The sequence below is a fragment of the Castanea sativa genome, chromosome 12 (assembly GCF_040712315.1).
Source record: "Castanea sativa cultivar Marrone di Chiusa Pesio chromosome 12, ASM4071231v1".
Lineage (NCBI taxonomy): Eukaryota > Viridiplantae > Streptophyta > Magnoliopsida > Fagales > Fagaceae > Castanea > Castanea sativa.
The window spans coordinates 2192781-2211622 of NC_134024.1; the positions used below are offsets into that span (position 1 = coordinate 2192781).

Below are 18842 nucleotides of genomic sequence, written 5' to 3' on the forward strand. Positions count from 1 at the left end.
GCTTTCTTTTCTTCTCCTAAGCCCATTTGGGGTATCTTACTCTTCTTGCCATCTTCAGCTTTTAACTTACATTTAAGTGGGCTGGTAACTTCCTGTGTATCTTCACTGGGCTTTTGAACTTGGCCCACACTTGAAAAGGCTTCATCAGTCTTTTTGAACAAATCCTTGACCAACTCTTTACTAGTTTCCTTAGCTCTTTCATCTGGTTCGGTTCCTTTTCTCGAGTCTCGTTTACCTTTTTCTCTGTAGTCCCATCCTTTCGGGTTTTCAGCTGTTGTGGGATCTGACATTTCTGTGTCTGCAGTTCCAAGGCTGTGACTTACTTTCTGTGCTTCGGTAACACCACCTCTAGTCTAGTTGGAGATACCAAATCTCACCGGCTCCATCTGAGACTTTTCCTGGCCATTCTCAGTTTCCATGGACTCATGGCTTTTGGTTGTTGAATGTTTCATTCTGTCTGTACTGCCCTTGTTTGCACTCCCTGCTCTAAGCCATTCTCCATATTGAGTTGCATTTTGCCAATCTGGGTTCACTTGGCAGTGCTTGTTATCATGCCCCATAAGTTCACAAGTAAAACAGAATGTAGGTAATCTTTCATACTTGAAAGTGATCCAAGACCAGTCTCCTTCTGCATTAGCAATATGCCCTCCTCTTCTCAGGGGCTTATTAGTGGGTATATCTACCTTTATTCTCATAAACCTGGCCTGTTCATCTTGCCAAGACCGCTTATCCACCTCAACCGTTTGGCCAACTCTATTGCCAATCTCTCTTCCAACTTCTTCAGACATGTTTTCAAACGGTAAGCCCCATACCTGAATCCAAAATGGAGCATGAGTGAAGCTGATGTTGGCTGATGTTAATCCCTTTCTCCATCGGCAAAGAAGAAGGAGATTGTTGTCAAAATTCCAAGGCCCACTTTTTTCTACCCACTCCATTTGGTACCTTGAGCTGAATTTAAATTGAAGGATGTTATTTCCAACCTCCACGATTCTAAAATCAGAGCCCATCTTCCATGCCATCCTCAAAGTACTCTTGAGAGCACACATATTTTGTTGCCTATCTGATAGTAGACGCCCAAATAGGCTCAGTGAACATTCTTCAAGCTTCTCGTGTGCACCCAAGTTTGCAATAGTGATATCTTCTTCCTCTTCCTTTGTTAGTTGTAGACTCTGCATGCTTTCAACAATTTCTTGCTCCATTCTGTGGCTTTGTATGGATACTCCTTTGTGGGAAGAGTAGTCCAAGAGAGGTATCCTATGGCTGGTCTATGGGAGAGAAAAAACTCACATCACTCTGAGAGAGAGAAATGGCTCCTACGAGGGGAAAGTTACAACTTACTTTTTTTTATGACATTTGAAGTTTGAAGCATAGAGAATATACAGAGATAATATAATTTAATAGTGGATTTATCAAAATTGGCATCCTATTAAAAAATATTGAGTGGTGTAATATTATTTAGAGTTACGCCAAGTGTAACTTGAACCCAATTTATATATATATATATATATATATATATATATATATATATATATAGAGAGAGAGAGAGAGAGAGAGAGAGAGAGAGAGAGAGAGAGAGAGAGATGATCAAACTCATTCAAGCAGATCTTGATAATTTGTTAAAACTGGCTTGTATAGCTAGATGTAATTTTTTTTAGAGAAGACAATATGTCTAGTATATTAGTGGATTAACTATTTTATGTCCTTTATTTTTCAGCCTTGTTTGTAAAACTTGGAAATTATTTTCTTATTGATGCTCTTTTGTCATTTAATTTCCCAATTTGAACTCAATGGCAGTCCAAAAGGCTCTCCAAGACATAGAGAAATGGTTAGAAGATCCGGTGGCAAAGAGCAATAATATGTAATAATTACATATTAATGAGTTGTTTGGCGTTACCAAACAACTTTTCTGAAGTTTACCCTAAGCAAGTGCCCAAACATTACGTGCAAAAGGGCATTCCCAAAGAATATGGCTTGTAGTCTTGTCACTTTGCCCACAAAAAGTACACGTAGGGTCGATTTGGACTTTGCATCAAAGGAGATTGGCATAGGTAGGTAGGATATCAGAGCAAGCCCGCCAAATGAAATTTCAAACTTTAGGAGGGGTGTTTAAGGTCCACACCTTGCTCCACATGCGTCTGTCTTGGCTAGCCATAGAGTGCTCACCCGAAGGAAGTTTTCTCAAACGGAGTGCCACCTGATATGCTGTCTTGACTGAAAACGTTTGTTGCTTGTCTTCATTCTAGCAAAGCTTGTCTCTTCTGTTAGAATTACCCAGGTTGATCTTCAAAATATCGTCCCTAGTGGAGTTGTAGAACATGGCTTGGATTTTTGCTTTATCCTACGACTGAGAATCTAGCTACGTCAAATAGAGCACTCACCTTTAGAAGTCGATCTGCTCAGGTTGAAAACTTGGGGTGTGGGGTAGCCATTTATGGCTATCAACACCAATAGTCATTCCATCTCCAATTTGCCACACAAAGTCATCCCTAATGAGGTTTCTAGCTTGAAGTAAACTCCGCCAAACATAAGATGAATTATTCCCTGACTTCGCATCCATAAAAGACCATGTGGGGAAACATCAAGCCTTATACACATGATAGAAAAGTGAATGCGTACCATGAATTAGACGTCAAGCTTGCTTTGCTAGCATTACTAGGTTGAAGGCATTGATATCACAGAAACCTATCCCTCATCTATTTTTTGGAGTGCACAACTTACCCTGATTAATCCAATAATTTTTTTTTTCATTCTTCGTTTGTCTCCACCAATACTTGGCCAACATTGAGTTAATCCCATCACAAATAGTCTTTGGGATCTTAAAGATACTCATGGAGTATGTGGGAATCGCTTGGGCAACAGTTTTTATAAGGACTTCCCTCCCAGCCTTAAAGATAATTTTCTCCTTCCATCCTATAACTTGGTTAGATATCCTTTCTTGCATGTCTTTAAAAGTATTCACCCTAGACTTAGCCCCAACCATTGGCAAACCCAAGTATTTTTCACAGTCCGTCATAACTTGCGGCCCCAACATGCCTCAAGTTGCCTCCTTACCCTTCGGTCGTGTATTACGGTTAAAAAACAAAGATGTCTTCTGTCGATTTATAGCTTGACCCGAGGCTTCTTCATATTGTGCACAAATGTTTAGCAAAATTTAAAGGAAAAAGAAGAAGAAAAAGAAAAAGAAAAAGAAAATTAAAACGTGAAGGTGAATGAAATATGAGAGAGATGTGAGAGTTGAATTTGAAAAACTAACACTAACCGAAAGAGTAACCCTATTTTGTAGGGAATTAGAGATGATCTTTTACTGATATTTCCTACATTCCTCTTCTCATCCTAAACCCTAGCCCTAAAGTAAACCCGCCCCCTTATCCCCAATTTTGCAACGTCCATGTCAGGAGGGTCAAGTTCTGGTTCTAGTTCAGGTTTAGGGTCTGGGTCAAGGCAACAGAGTTTTGAGAATGTTTTCTGTGGGTATCATTTCATGCACCAAGAATACATAGATAGACATAGCTTTAAGATCCCTGACCCAAAGGCAGAGTTAAATGGGTATGATCAGCAGCGGAAGAAGAAGTAGCCGCTGTAGGCACAGAAGCAGCAGTGAAAGCAGATGTTAGATGAAAGGAACGGGTTCCAATCGTTTTCGAGGACCAAGTATTTATATAATGGTTACTTTGCAGCTTTAGGCTCCACTCTGTATAATATTGGATTTATATGATGTAGTTGTAGGTTTTAATGGATTTATATGATGTATTCAAGACTAATTTTTCACTTTTATTGCATGTTTGCTCAATGCTGTAAGTGTAAACCATGCTCTGTTGGGGTGGAAAATACAATCTCATTCATCAAAAAATACAGTCTCGTATATATAGCATTCAATTATCCAATCCTTGATGTTACCCAAGTAAAAATGCAATAAAAATAAAATTATAGATGCCTTATTGGTCAAATTCTATCAAATGCTTTTGGGTCACAAGAGTGATTAAATATGAAATCAACACAACATTTCTAGTAAATGGCAGGAGAACTCAACAATCCAAGTTAAACATCCATAGAAATCAATTAATTGTTCCTATCCATTTATATTTATTGAACCAAGAAAACCATTAGCACAGTAATGATCTTAAAAATAAATAATTAAAAAAAAAGGAGAGGGAAGAAAATCAAACTTTATTGAGCAATACTACCTAAGAGTTAGGAGCACAAATTCTCAAAAAGAAGTGACATCCACCATAACCTACTAGGAAAAAGTGTTAAACCCGATCCTACAAATTATCAAATATCAGAAGACATTCACATAAAATTTATTGGTACTTTCAAAATATTCAACAATTCGAGAAACTATTATTACATCGCCTATGCTCTTCCTTTATAGCCCTCATTTTGGCCACCACATCTTCATAGTTGGGAAGCTTTGGATGGACATGACTCAAGCGAGCTGGGCTGTCTTTTAGCTCTTCATCATGATTTGAAGTATGAAATGAATGGTGATGATTTTTGACCACGCTATGAGTCTTCTTTCTCTCACTATTCCAAGAAAGAGGGCATGATTGAATGTCACTTTTGTTAGCTAAAGGAGTAGTAGTAGTGCTTGGATGAAATGTGTGCTCTTCAGCTATTTCACTCATCAATGTGACAATCTGATCAATAGGTACCACATATTTGCATAGATTCTGCCTCATTTGGAAAGACACAAGGTGTCCATGTCCTAATTGGACATTGACAGTCTCAAATTTAAGACCATAGCGCCCTCTGAAATAATGATTGAACAAACGTAGCTCTGGCAATTCACCAAGCCTGGACGCAGCAAATATCAAATTTGCCAAAGCTTGGCGAACATCAATGGGCAAGGATCGTACGTCACTGCAAATATCAACTAGGACTTAGAGCAACATTTTGTTTTTGTTTATGAAACTATGAATACTCAATAAACTAATACGTCGATCACATGTAATCGAACCTCTTGAAATATAATAAAGTTGGGTCCAAGATATGTACCACTGTTGGCAAATATGGGAGAAATTGGTGAGGATGCATTCACAGCTATCATTTATTTCATCATATGCTGCCAATATTTTCTGATCCTCGAAGACTTTCTTGACCTAAATATAATTTGTAAAGGGGGGAAAAAAAGCATTCATGAGCCCGAACCTCCAAAGAAAAAAGTCTTCGACCTACAAATATTTTGGAGTATACATAAAAGTTAATTTTATCCCTCATTAGCTTTTGAAATTCATAGTAGTTAATGAACTATAAATTGAAGGAGGTTTAGAGGTGTGCATAGATTGAGTTGGAGGATTTTTTCAACCCAACGTAACCTTGTAGAGTTAAAAAATTTTCAAGTCATTATATGAGTAGAAACCAAACCATCCCAACCCACATTGGTCAGGTTGAATGGGTGGATTATATTTATATATTTAATGACTTATAAAATTTTGGATTTTCATAAAATAGTTAAACTTTTAAAAAAAAATTAACATGTCTAAATTATATTCTAAACTTTTAAATAAATAATTCTCAAAATAACAAAATAAATCATACTAAAAATTAAAATAAGAATAATATATATATATATATATATATATATATATATATATATATATATATATATTGTGGAACGGGTGGGTTAGAAAAACTATCAACCTGAACCCTGACTCCACCCGATGCTTAAAATAAAATCACAACTCAACCCAACACATGAAAACCAACAAAAGTGTCAAGTTAGTTTGGATTGGATTGGGTCGGTTTCATAATGTTGGTGGGTTGAATGAACATCTCTTATGGATCTTGAGTTTGTGCAAGGACCATAATTTTAATAAAGAAATTACTTTTGAAAAAAAATTCAACCATATAATTCCAATAACAAAAACTTGGTGATTAATGTCACTATACATAAATGAAAATAATCATACCCTAGATAAGGCATTTTCTTGCTGGCCAAGTTGTAGGAGCTGAGCAATATCAGCACGAGACTGTCGTATAATTAAATTCATCCTTTTCTTCAAAATAACTAGACGAAGTTGAGCCTCCTCTATCACACGCTTGCTACAACAAAAGCATAATTAGTGTGTTATTTTTAAGACAAGTAAGAGAAGGAAATAAATGGACAAAAAGATTAATAAAAAAAATGTAATGCTATATAAAAAAAGGCACAAATAGTAGGCCAAAAAATATTGATGGGGCTTATAAAATTAAAATTTGGGAAACCACATACTTTGTGAACTCATTAAGGCTCTACTTTCTATATTGGGTCCTCAATACAATGGGTACGAGGGTTACTACAACTAGTCTCTTTCCTACCCTTTTCATAAAAGTAGAAAGAATATATAAGAGTAGCATATTCCATTCATGTTTAAGATTGATTTTTTTTTTAATGGATAAAAGGTTATAAAATATTAAAATGCATGTTTAAGATTTTGAATCATAGTAGTGAAGTCTGATGAAAAAAAAAAAACAAATAGGAAGATTAAGTAGAATTATTTACCACTTAGAGGCTTTTCTCCACCTTGTCACTTCTGTCAATAGGAATAGAACTGCTGCATAATACACTCGGAGCAGCATTGATTTCCCCATTTCTCTTCACTTACTCAAACAAAGGAATGAAGAAGATTTATGGTCTCTCTTGGTTGAAGAAGAATGAGAAGAAGGAAAGACTACCAATGAAATGGATTTTGGCTTTGGAATTGTGATTAAGAATTGATTCATGAGAATTATATTTATAATTTAATTCTCACATTTGTAATGCTGTTATGTGATAATGTCCATGGTAAAGTATCTTCACCATATCATTATACGTTTTGACAAATAATGATCATGCAAATATTTTTTCAAAATATTTGCATGATCATTATTTTTTCAAAAAATATTTGTAATATTTGACCTAGTAAGGTCAATTCTTATATTGTGTGAAAAATTGGCATAAATCACCATATGATCTTACAAGTTTTTTGTAATTTGGATTCTAACATATCAAGCAAAATGTTTGCTTAAGTTTTATTTTGAATTATAAAGCACAATGTTCAAGAAAATATTAGTTTATTATTTTCTGGGATTGTTTCCTCTCATGAAGAAAAGATTTTGATTTGAATCCCCTTTCCAAAAAAAAAAAAAAATTGAAAAGATGTTTAGGAAAATCGTGAGTATACTGTATAGTGTATACAATACAGTAACAAATAAATACAAGTCAATAAAATATTCGGAATATATATATATAAAGTCAACTTCTGTTTGTTGTAGAAGAAGAAGACCACTGACTTTGGAATTTTGATTTAGAATTGATTCAATAGAATTATACTTATAATCTTTTTGATCATGAATTATACTTCTAATCTAATTCTAACATTGAAATGCGGTACAATGTGCTTGGTAAAGTATCTTCATTGTGTCATTTACCATTCTGCCCAAAAAAAGACACACCATTTGTTTTCATGTAGATTGTCAGAGATTCCTAAGTTTTAACAAGTAAGGTGAAAAAAAAAATATTTGCAATATTTGATCTACAAAAGGTCAAGTCCTATATTGCGTGGAAAAGTGGAATAAAAATTACCTATTATAAAGATCATTGTGATTTGGATTCTAACGTATTAATTAAGATCATATATATATTCTTTTGTCTGAGGAAAATTAAATAGGCATATAATTAAGGATTATGCAGGGTTTTGGGTCCTTATATTCTTTGGCAAGACAAAACAAAATCAAGGTCTATGAGCACACTACCAACTCTTAGCTCATGTAATTTCCATTCTCATGCACGTGGAGTAATTACTAGATAAAATCCAGAGAAGAGTTAATTGGCAGTGGGATTTGATGATTAAGTTTTAAATTCTACTGCTCAAAAACATTCAAACTTCTTAAACATGCTAATTAAAAGACTAACTGTTCATTTAGTCTTGCTATTTAGACAATTGGATTTTTCAATCTATTAAATGTTTTTGGTAAGAGACGGAAGTTTTATTTTGTATTATTAAGCAAAATGTTCTAGTAAATATACTTTATATTCCTCTAAATATATATATATATATACACACACATATATATACTTTACTTTTATATATTTTCTAGGATTTTCTACTCTCGTGATGAAAAAAAAAAGATTTGATTTTGATCCCTCTTTCCCAAAAGTGAAATATCACAAAAGAGTTTATGATAATCGTGAGTATACTATTATATATATATATATATATATATATATATATATATATATATATATATATATATATCATGTAATTTATATCATATCAAACTATCGAATCAAAACCAATTATTCACATGTTTTTTAACATCACCATTACATGAAAAGATAATTTAAAATATTTCGTTACATAACAAGATAACAAGGAGTCCATTAATTTAGGATGAATCAATAGTTGAGTCTAATAGGACTAAATTTCAAATATCAAATCAAGAAAAATTAAGAAGAATCAAATTAATTTCTCCAAATTTTAACGACAATATATAATATCAACTCAAATTTCAAATTTCAGATTTAATAATTTAATAAAAAGTACCCACAAAATGTAAATATTTTGTTCACATATTGGACCATATCAACATTTATCGAAAATTGAGTGAAATGGACTTAAAACAGGTGGAATAAACTAGAATGGGGTAGGAATTTAGGTTGAGATGGAATTTGGTTGATTCTTACTTATTGTTTAATTGGCACATAATTTTTTCATCGGAATGGAATGGAACTAATAACTGTAACCTTAGTGAGCGTTTGGATCCGGAGTTCATGGCTACGTTTTGCATTTTTCACCTTTTTTTTTTTTTAACCAACGCCTATTGCACTGTTTATGAGATATGAACAGTGTAAATAGGCAAATGAATAATATTTTTGGTGTGAACAATAATCCGAAAATTATTATTTTTTATTGTTTTCAGTTTTTAGCAAAATAAGCGGTATTTAAACGTACCCTTATTCCATGTTCTCCACATGATAATGACTAAACAATGCCATTATATTTCACAACTTTTGGTTAAGTTATATCTTTTACTATATTCCAATTTAACACAAAAACGCATTACAACTCCACTTAAAAGCCATGATAACTTTTAAGGGAAAGTGAGACAAGTTATATTACACACAATACACTTATGTTAGAACCTTTTGAGTGGAGTTGTGGTGTACCTTTGTGTTAGAACCTCTTTCCCTCTCCCTTGTGTGTGTGTGTTTGTTCCTAAAAAAAAAATATCAATTTAGTAGCATGCATGCATACTTATGTTACCTTAATATTATTTTGTAAGATATTTTGTGTGTATATATATCTCTCTCAAATATATCTTGTGTATATATACAAAATCAACTAATAAGCATCATAAGATATCATGTTTTTATTCAATTTGAAATGTTAGCAGAAGATTTGACATACTTACGGTCTATCTTCTGAAGTTGATGACAGCCTTATGATCCATACAAACATGAACTCTTTATACAATCATTAATTTCTGTCACATATTTTAAGCCCTAAATGTTACATTTTTTGTAGCTGCTTCTACAAAATATTTATCTCATATGCTTGAATAAACCCTTCTGAGGTTCTCCTTTTGGTTTCTGGCAATTTCTTGAGACCATAGTTCGTGCCAGCTTGAAACCTTTTCCCTGAATTCATAAAATCCGGTGCAGATACCTTCGATTGCAAATGTGATGAGTATGACAAGTGACAGCCACAGATTCCTGGGCTATGATAATTCACGAATCCCCTTGTGTTTCAATTTCACCGCCAACTTGGCATCTTCGGTCTGCATTGCAATCAAGTACAAGTCACAATCACAATGAGGTAATATAAAGGCCTAGACGAATTTGGGCATGTTAGTGAATGTTTGGATAGCGTTTACGCGTCCAGCGTTTTGCGCGTGGGTCCCGTGTACTGTTCATGAGACCCACAAACCTCTTTTTTCAATAAAACATTCATTAAAAATGGATTCTACGGTACTATTCATACATTTAAAAATTATTTTGCTACAATATTTTCAGTTTTCAGTAATAAGCGGTATTCAAACAGACCCTTAATCCAAGGTAAATCTTACTCATGATCAATTGTTCATAAAATGCTCAAATTTAAACAAGTATATACTTTATGTTTAAGAATTAGTAGGGGGATAGTAATTGAAGAGTAACATAGAGCATATCGTACCTTGGTTCTCTTCTTGCATGGGTCAGATCTACAGATTCTGATAATGCAATCTGGAAATGTTGATCAAATGGTTATATGATGACACAATTCATGATTTTCTATTCCAATTAATAAAAGAGAATAAAATAAGATAGAATGGATAAGGAATAAAATTATGTCCTAATATTCTGCAGTAATTTCCAAACCCTTAGCAGAAAGAATAGAAATATGACCTTAGGAACTGGTTTTGGATTTGGAGCCTTATGAATGGTGAACAAGGTAGATGATGCATATTTTGGATCTTTTCCAAGCCCAGCATTACTTTTCTCGTCTCCCTGCACACATACAAAATGCAAGCATGATCTGTGCATCCAACGCTGAAAATTCCTCTATATATAACAAACAGAAGAATGCTCATTACCAGAATGCATGCCTCTTCAAACTAAACATAACAAAAACATAGTTTCATAAATCAGTCATGTCTTAGGCATTAAGCTTATAGATTTACAATTAAACTCAAGTATTATTAAACAAAACTAAACATAACAAAAACATAGTTTCATAAATCAGTCATGTCTTAGGCATTAAGCTTATAGATTTACAATTAAACTCAAGTATTATTAAACAATATGATCGAACCTCGTCAATCATAAAATACATTTCATCATCCGAGTCATAAATCTCTTCAAGTAACAAGCCTAAAATTCTAGCAAGAACCAGCACAACTTTTCATTGTCATTGTATTGATGTCTTGGTAGGCCATATTTGTGATCCAGGTGATGGAGCTGTAACATACTGTCAGTAATACCAAATCTCTAACTAAATCAGTAAAGATGGATAAGAAATTAACTTACCCATCTTCTCCAAATTGAAGATACTATAATAGGTAGCAGCCTAGAAATGATTAGAGATGTCATGAACCTATAATAAATACTTTAAAATGATGCTTCGTGAATTAATTTTGTAAATGCAATCCTCACAACCAAAGTTCTCTATGATCCTAAGATTCCTAGTGTGCAAGATCTTTTGACCATTGCAATGTGTTCAAGCTAATGGAAGCTCAGATTAGGATAATTCTAAGTCATATAGTCCAAGCTTCCTAGAGGAACCTAGTTCAAAGATCACGTCTTTAAAATGCAGAAACCAACACACACAAATGTATGCATGCTTAACTAAATCATATCCAGTAGGAATTACCTTTTTCTGCAGTCCTTTGACATTACTCTTTTGCTCAGCTTCAACTCCATAATTTTGATTTACATTATTTTGAGCACGAAGGTTCATAGACCTTTTGTATTTCCAAACCATTAGAATATCACACAAGCAAAGAAAAATCAGTAAAAAGAAAAAAAAAAAAAAAATTGGTGGTGACAGTATCTGAGGAAAACAAATGTAAATGGATATAGCACATTACATTATTTTCGGTCTCTGGTTCTCAGATACTCTGCCATTGGCTCTAATTTGGCAGCCACTAGGCTCTAAAGGCTTTCTATCGACTCCATCACAGCTCCTAAAAATGAACAAACAATTCAGATTAGCGAGGGAGTGAGGGGAGGGAGAGGGGTTTGGGGGGAAGGGGGTTGTTGAGAGAGAGAGAGAGAGAGAGAGAGAGAGAGGCATTCTAATTGGTGAAACCAGACCTCCTGTTATCCAGAGCTTTCTTTCTCAAGCCACCAATAACAGAAGCCTCCTTTGTAGTGCTCTGCATATATAGTTGCACACAACCAGCAAGAAAAGCCATCAGCAGAGGAACTAAAATTCAATATGAATACAATCATGATAGTCTACCTGGGTGGATCGTTCATGGAGTGGCAACTTCGTTGGTAACTTGTCTACTGACCCTTTGGAAGTTGAAATTGCCTTGACCTGACTAACTATACTAATGGGTGAAGATGTCACTGAGCTAGCCCTCACCAATGAAGTGCGCAGAACAGTGGCATTGGGGCGTATTTCCGTATTTTGTCTAATTGAGTAAACATTGTTGGAACTAATGTCTTTTGCAATCTTAGGTGTACTTCTTTTGCTTGAAACAATACCGTTATCTTTCTTGCCAGCAATTTTATCATTAATAGACACTTTCAGCTTCTCAGATAGCTTAATGGCACCTTTGGTAATTCTGTAGTCCAAATGTGTTCTTTTTTCAGCAGAAGCAACTGTCACCTGGTAGAACAACTTAAAACTGAGTAACAGAAAATCACCTATCTATTGCACATTAGCAAACTTTAGCAACTAACCACAAGTGCAATCAAAATATAAATGGGACCATAACTTGATACAGCAAGAGAGTTCCAATTAACAAGACAATGCATACAGTAGTATAACAGCTATTTAGTAATCAGGTCTAAACACACTTTTTGGCAGAGTTTCACCTTGACTATGAGGCTGTCAAAATCTTCTTCTTTCAGTATTTTAATATTTTTTTCTTACTTTTCAATCTCCTATATAATTAATGGAACCGAAAAGTAGGAGACCCTCATTTTATGGATCAGCAAGCATGAGAACCACTTTGCAATACATAAAAAAAATTTGTTGGCCTCTAAAGTCAGTGTTCATAAGTTATGCCACCCTGAGCTCTGTAGATTAATTCAGCAAACTATCCACTTGAAAGGATTATTAGTAAATAGTCCTCAAGCAAAGTGAGAATCTTTTCACAGATTTTTATAACATTGGTTAAGGGGAAATGAGACACAAATTAGAAATCCAACATTTTACCTTAGCATTAAGACTGAATGATTGTTTCTTTTGCTTGTTGGCATCATGCTTGGCTCTGTCAGAGACAGAGCAGTCATGCTGGGCAGTTTCTGAGCTCTTACTGACTGATGAAGTGGAGGAAGCCTCTTTAACAAAATGTTGGAGTTCAATGGCAGATAAGGACACACTGGTTTCATCTGTCAGGCTAGTTTTGTCATTGTCATTACCACAGCAACCTAATTCTTCTTTGGTAGCATCTTTTGAACTGTCCAGAATGCCTCTAGTTGCATCATTCTCTAAGACCTGTCTTTCACTGACATTGATAGGCTTCTTTTCCTCTTTCATGAAGTCAGCATTGACAGCATTTTCCACTTGTGTAATAGTGCTCATTGCCACCAGGCAAGAATCAGGCTGTGTTGTCTGTTGCTGTTCTGCTTGTAATGCCTTCATAGCTCTAACTTTTTTGTAATATTCTTCAAAGTATGCCTTCTTTTGAGCAACAAATCCAGGGGCCTTAAACTTCTCCAGCTCCTCCTGACGTCTGTTGTGGGAGAACACTGACCGCTTTTCCCATGCAAGTGAATCGACAGCAAATCTTCCAAAAGATATTGAACCATGATCCAGAATGTCAGAGATGGAAACAACCTGCTTGCCCAAGTAAAATTTAGATATAATAACAAAGCCATACAGCAGAAATGTTAACAAAAAACCCAGTAAAGCATAAGAAAACCATCTTAGCACATTTAATTTCAAGATTTAGGACCATCCAAAATTCCCCACTTGAGCCTTTGGACTCAAAAATGCTAGAGAAAAAGAAAAGTGGGAAAAAGAAGAAGAATCTGTGTAAATGTCAAATACAAAAGTCAATTGAACTATATCTAGATCACTACAATTATAACGCTCCAATTATTTTCATTTTCATTTTCCTCAGATAATTTGGAAACCAAGTAGACTCTTGAAGAGTAGAAAATTGCTATAGTTCTTACAAATTTTGCTTACCAATAAGTCAAAGCCCACAACCAATTTCACAACTGCTAAGGTCGCAGTTCATGAATGGTATGCAGTAAAAGTGATGTTAGTGGGGGTCCTGTGCGAAAATGACATATTCCAAATCACAATCTACCACCTCAACAAGAAAGTGAAATTTGTTATGCCTGCAGCATTGTTATATTCTTACAGGCTACATCTAAGTTACTAACTGACATGGCTGCTACGTTGTCATGCCCTGTGCATCACACGATCCCACATTCCACAAATTAATTTGTACCACCACACAAAAGCCACTGCAGTCTGCAACAAAATTGTAATAAACTTTGTTTCACCCTTACTGTTACTCTAAAGTATATTTAGATGTCCATGTAAAATAATATCAATCTATTTTCACAAAACATTTAGAAAAACTCATTTCTCAAGCTTTAAAATTTCTCCAAAAACAGAATAGCCTCACATCAGAACAATATACTCGCTAATAACATTTCGAAATATTAGAAAACTTAACCAAGTCAACCAATTCTTCAAATCAAATTTGTGAAAGTTCTGATTTTTATTCTTCAAATATTAAAAAGGTAATAATTTCATCCTTCCTTCTATTTTTTGTTATAGCTATTCCAAGTCACATTTGCTTTTTAGGAAAAGGATCCTTTCCATTTGAAAAAAAAAAAAATCTAGTTCATGTTTCAATTATACATCACAAATCTAAAGGTGTACAACTTCATTTAAAATCAGAACCTTGAAATTGTCTCCATTTCTAGAAACAGAGAAGAGATCATGTTCTAGCTTTTTAATGTACAGTGTCAACCATTTATGCGTATTACACCTCCTTTTCACACGTGGGATCCACCATTTATGTGAGAGGAAGGTGCATTACACTATGTTCATTGCTTCTCAGTCAAATCAAACTGCAGCTGTTTAACTATAAAGTATGAAATCCAAATTTGACCAAATTTTAAGCCTTTCCAAAACTACTTCAAATAGTACAAACAGCTTAATTGAATACTTCACCCATCATTCATATATTTATTTCAACATCAACAAAAAGCAACTCTATCTTTGACCTTAATCACTTTACCTTTTATTCTATCAATAATTCACCAACAACCAAAAAACAGAAGACAGCTATTGAAAGAGTAATTTTAGAGTGTACCTGAGCTTGTTGGCCCTCTGATGATACCTCAGTTTGTGACCATTCATTGCCACAATAGCTATGATGATAATGATGATCCATTTCAGTTGCCATTTCCCAATTACTCTCTACACTAAAACTACTCAAACAAAACTCCCTGTCCAATAATAACCACCAAAAAGAAAATTTAGACTAAAAAAAAAAAACATGGGTCCAAAATATTTTCTAGATTGTACCTCACTACAATAAACTTCAACTGTTTCATGAATTTGCAAAGAGTACTCACAGTCACAGATAGAGATTCCAAGGTCTTTTAACAGTTGAAAAGTTAGTTACTTCAAACTCATAGTCTTTTAAGGATGTGTTTGGCCGTTTATTTTGGGGGTTACAGTTACCAGATTGTGGTGTTTTGGTTTGTGAGAACCGAGAAGTGAGCAAAATGGAGAGACAAAGAAAGAGTGTGCAACCAAACTTGTTCTTAAGGGAGTGAAGTGACGTGGCTATGGTGCGGTTACTCACGACCGCTATTTTTTGCATCTGGGTCCTACTGCCGCCACGTTGCACAGTTGATTTTGTAAAAGATTTGGGTCCAGTGGTTGTTTGTAATATCTGGGATTTTAATGAACTGTGACACGTGTGTGGTTACTATTGGTTGGTGGGTCCCGGCTGCAATATGAGTATATGGTTGTGGTTCTGCCGAATAATATAGTTTTGTTTATTTGGTTGCTTTATTTATTTTCTCTTTAGATGAGAATCTTTATTTGTTTATTTATTTATCGTGTTTTTGTGTCCAATGGTGGGTGCATACCCACGTGGATGGACTATGTTGACAAGATGGGTCTTGCATAAGGCTTACATGTGATGAAATCATTATGGTAGCCGCTTAGCAACAATATCACGACCACATTCATTTTTTCTAATTAATTTTATAATCTTTTGATTAGTGTGATTGTAATTGATCAATCAAAAGATGTGGACCCATGTAAATAAAAATTGGAAAAGAGTGTCACTACTCATAGACGTACACATCAACGTTTTATAAAATTAGATATGAAAATGTGTGTTTTTCTTAAATTGAAGGATTGTAAATGAACCAAATTGTTTTTGAACAATTCGAGCTTAGTTTGGAAAAATACTTATTTTTGTTAATTTGTTTTGTAAACAAGCTATACTCAAGCCTAAGATTAGACTTGACTATTAAATGACACAAGCTTAAACATAGTAATGTGTTCGTAAACAGGCTTTTGAATATAAGGTTCCATTTAAACCTATGTAATTATATTTTTTGTGTACAATTTTCTAAATTTTCTAAAAAAATAGTTATATATATATTTGAAATTGGATTGTATATATTTTGTAAATAGAATTATGTATGATATCAAATTGTTATTTATAGTTTATTAATAATATAAACAATATTTTCATAATAAAAATTCATAGATTTATGAAAGGGTAAAAATTTTAGTCATTTTTTTTACAATATATGAAAAAGAAATAAGTTAATTAAATAATTTGTGAACAAGCTTAAACTTATTTGACAAGAAAATGGTGTAACAAAAACTCAAAGATCTCAAGTTCAATTCATCATACTATTAATTCATGGGTTTTCCGAAGTGTCTCATAGTTATGGAGTAAAATAACTTAATCAGAGGTTGGCACATTATTAGGTCCTAATCACATGCAAAGATTTACCTCTTTGACAAACTTTTCTGATAGATCATGGCTACACAAACTTCCAACCATCTCTTCTTTGTCTTTTCTTTTAATTTTTTTTCTTAATTTTCTTCCATTTAAACATGTGATTAAGTCTTTTTCGAGTTATGGGTTTCAATATATTTTTTCTTTGTATTTTACAAAAAAGACACGATGCTTTTTTTTATTTAGTTTACAAGTGTTATATATTAAAAAAAACATATGAACTTGATTAATGCACAATTTGTTTAACTGTGTTTAGTGACTGAGATTTATTCTTGACATGACGATTCCACGATGCGTTTTATTAATAGCACAAGCCTTAAATTCTTTATTTTTATTTTTTATATATTTCCATTCATTTTAACATAGGAAAAGCAAAAAGAAGAATTTCTAAAATAGTTAAAATATTACATATATTTAGTGATCAAACGGTACGGAAAATAAAATATGACTTGGTCTATTAGTAATTAATGTAGTGTTTATTTTAGATTTTACTGCAGTCACATGACACCCATGGAGTATATATTGTTCGTGGATAGCATAATTAAGCTACACATTTCAATCACATGACACCCATAAAGTATTGTTCCTGGATAGATTATTAGATGATGGATTAAGCTCTCGCAGAGTTCCAATTGAACTTAGACATACTTTTTAGACATTAAAGTACCAAACACTTTCTTCAATTTCTACTTTCTACTGTTTGAAAAGTAAAAAGTAAAAGTAGCCTCAGAGGCCATAGGCTTTCGATCCCTGAATTACTATTGTAATTTTTATATGAATGTATTATTTGGACCAGTGATTATAGATGGTACATGACTTGACCAAGAACAAGAAGTTCTATAACTTGTAATAATTTGCTTCCATTTATGTGGACTCTAAACTAACCACAAAATTAATGTAGCAATTTTCATCAAGATTAGATCCTGGTCTCCCTCATTAGAGGTTTGTTAGGGTTTTTGGATGACAGCTCTTGCTACACCAGACAAAATGTTCATAGTCTTATAAATAAAATATTTCAATTCACATTGGTGAATATTGGTGGAGGAAAGGTCCATGTTTACCCTTTTTGAGAACCTTAGTTTAACTAGTACTCTTTTTGCGTAAGGAAGGTGGTGACAAAGACCAATGACTTTACATTTTCATCTCAAACCCATGTTAGGTAGGCCCAAGTAAAATTTGGGCGGCGAGTCTAAGTCCAAATGCAGTTGGAGTAACGAATTTTTTACTTAAAAAAAAGAAGAAAAAGAATAAGAGTAAATTTCATGAAGGTCAACCCTACAATTATTATTTTCAAAATTTAAGTAATTTTATCGAAACTTTCTACTTAAGAATTTGTTTCAATCTAGAAAAATTACTATTGAAAATCTCTTAACTCAAAGGTTTAAACTCTCAAGTATTAACCCAATTATGTTATACAAATTCCTCAAGTTCCTTGTTTTTTTTATGCTATTTGAGATTTTTAATTACTCGCATGCGCACAAGCATACCCAACAAGTGAATAATATCATTTATTTTTTTTATCATTCTAAACTTTTTAATATGCAAAGTTGTGAACAATGCCAGATTCAATCACATGACACTAAATGACTTTTACAATGAAATCTCATTAATCATTTGTTCATAATACGTAGAGGATGTGATTAATTTTTTGAATATATTGTCAAGAGTTTTGTAGCTTTACTCAATTGATTGGTATTTTTTAATAATTTCAAAACATCTAAGATTCAAATATAATTATCAAATTAAAAAAAAATCATGATTAGTTGGTGGTGAAATGAAAGTTAAATAATAAAAAAATCCCTTCAAATATCAATTTATTTTTGGCAGAGATTGTCTTGTTGGAAAAAAGGTTGGACTTGTTCCACTCCCTAATTTAAGTTGGAGACAATTAACTATTCACCTTTTTAGCTGCTTGGCAATTCTATACATTCTAGGAAGCTGCTTGCTTTGAGAACCACACCAATTCTCCTTTAGTTCGAAAACATGCAGCCTTAAATACTTTATATATGTTGTAATTAGACACCCAAATGCTTGACAGGCAGGAAAGCCAGACAATATGAAACCTGACTTTTTCTATTTTCTTGAGAAGAATATGAAACCTGACTTGATCAGTCATTAGTGTTGAGTATGGGTTTTGGCATTTGGAATTTTCACATTCAATGTAGAATTAATTCCACGCTTCCTCTTTTTCCATTGGAGTTCCACTTTACAACCATAGT

The 18842-nt window shown here is 33.6% G+C and overlaps 2 protein-coding genes across 3 annotated transcripts; both read right to left on the reverse strand.

Annotated features, from left to right (window-relative positions):
- Nucleotides 1-353: 353 nt before the first annotated feature.
- LOC142619462 (uncharacterized) lies at nucleotides 354-1199 on the reverse strand. Its single transcript, XM_075792560.1, has one exon. It carries the CDS (start codon nucleotides 1197-1199, stop codon nucleotides 354-356), a length of 846 nt encoding a protein of 281 aa, XP_075648675.1.
- An 8107-nt stretch (nucleotides 1200-9306) lies between these two features.
- On the reverse strand, nucleotides 9307-15347 carry LOC142619059 (uncharacterized). Of its 2 annotated transcripts, none has more exons than XM_075792135.1 (10): nucleotides 15212-15347; nucleotides 14947-15082; nucleotides 12825-13448; nucleotides 11901-12272; nucleotides 11753-11814; nucleotides 11527-11622; nucleotides 11310-11400; nucleotides 10346-10447; nucleotides 10134-10183; nucleotides 9307-9738 (listed from the first exon to the last, which is right to left on the reverse strand). In XM_075792135.1, exons 2-10 carry the CDS (start codon nucleotides 15037-15039, stop codon nucleotides 9714-9716), a joined length of 1515 nt encoding a protein of 504 aa, XP_075648250.1. In that variant the 5' UTR covers nucleotides 15040-15082; nucleotides 15212-15347; the 3' UTR covers nucleotides 9307-9713. The 2 variants fall into 2 exon arrangements, with proteins under 2 accessions (XP_075648250.1, XP_075648252.1); XM_075792137.1 differs by lacking the exon at nucleotides 15212-15347 and adding an exon at nucleotides 13803-14093 and having other exon boundaries at nucleotides 14947-15079.
- Between the last annotated feature and the right edge of the window lie 3495 nt (nucleotides 15348-18842).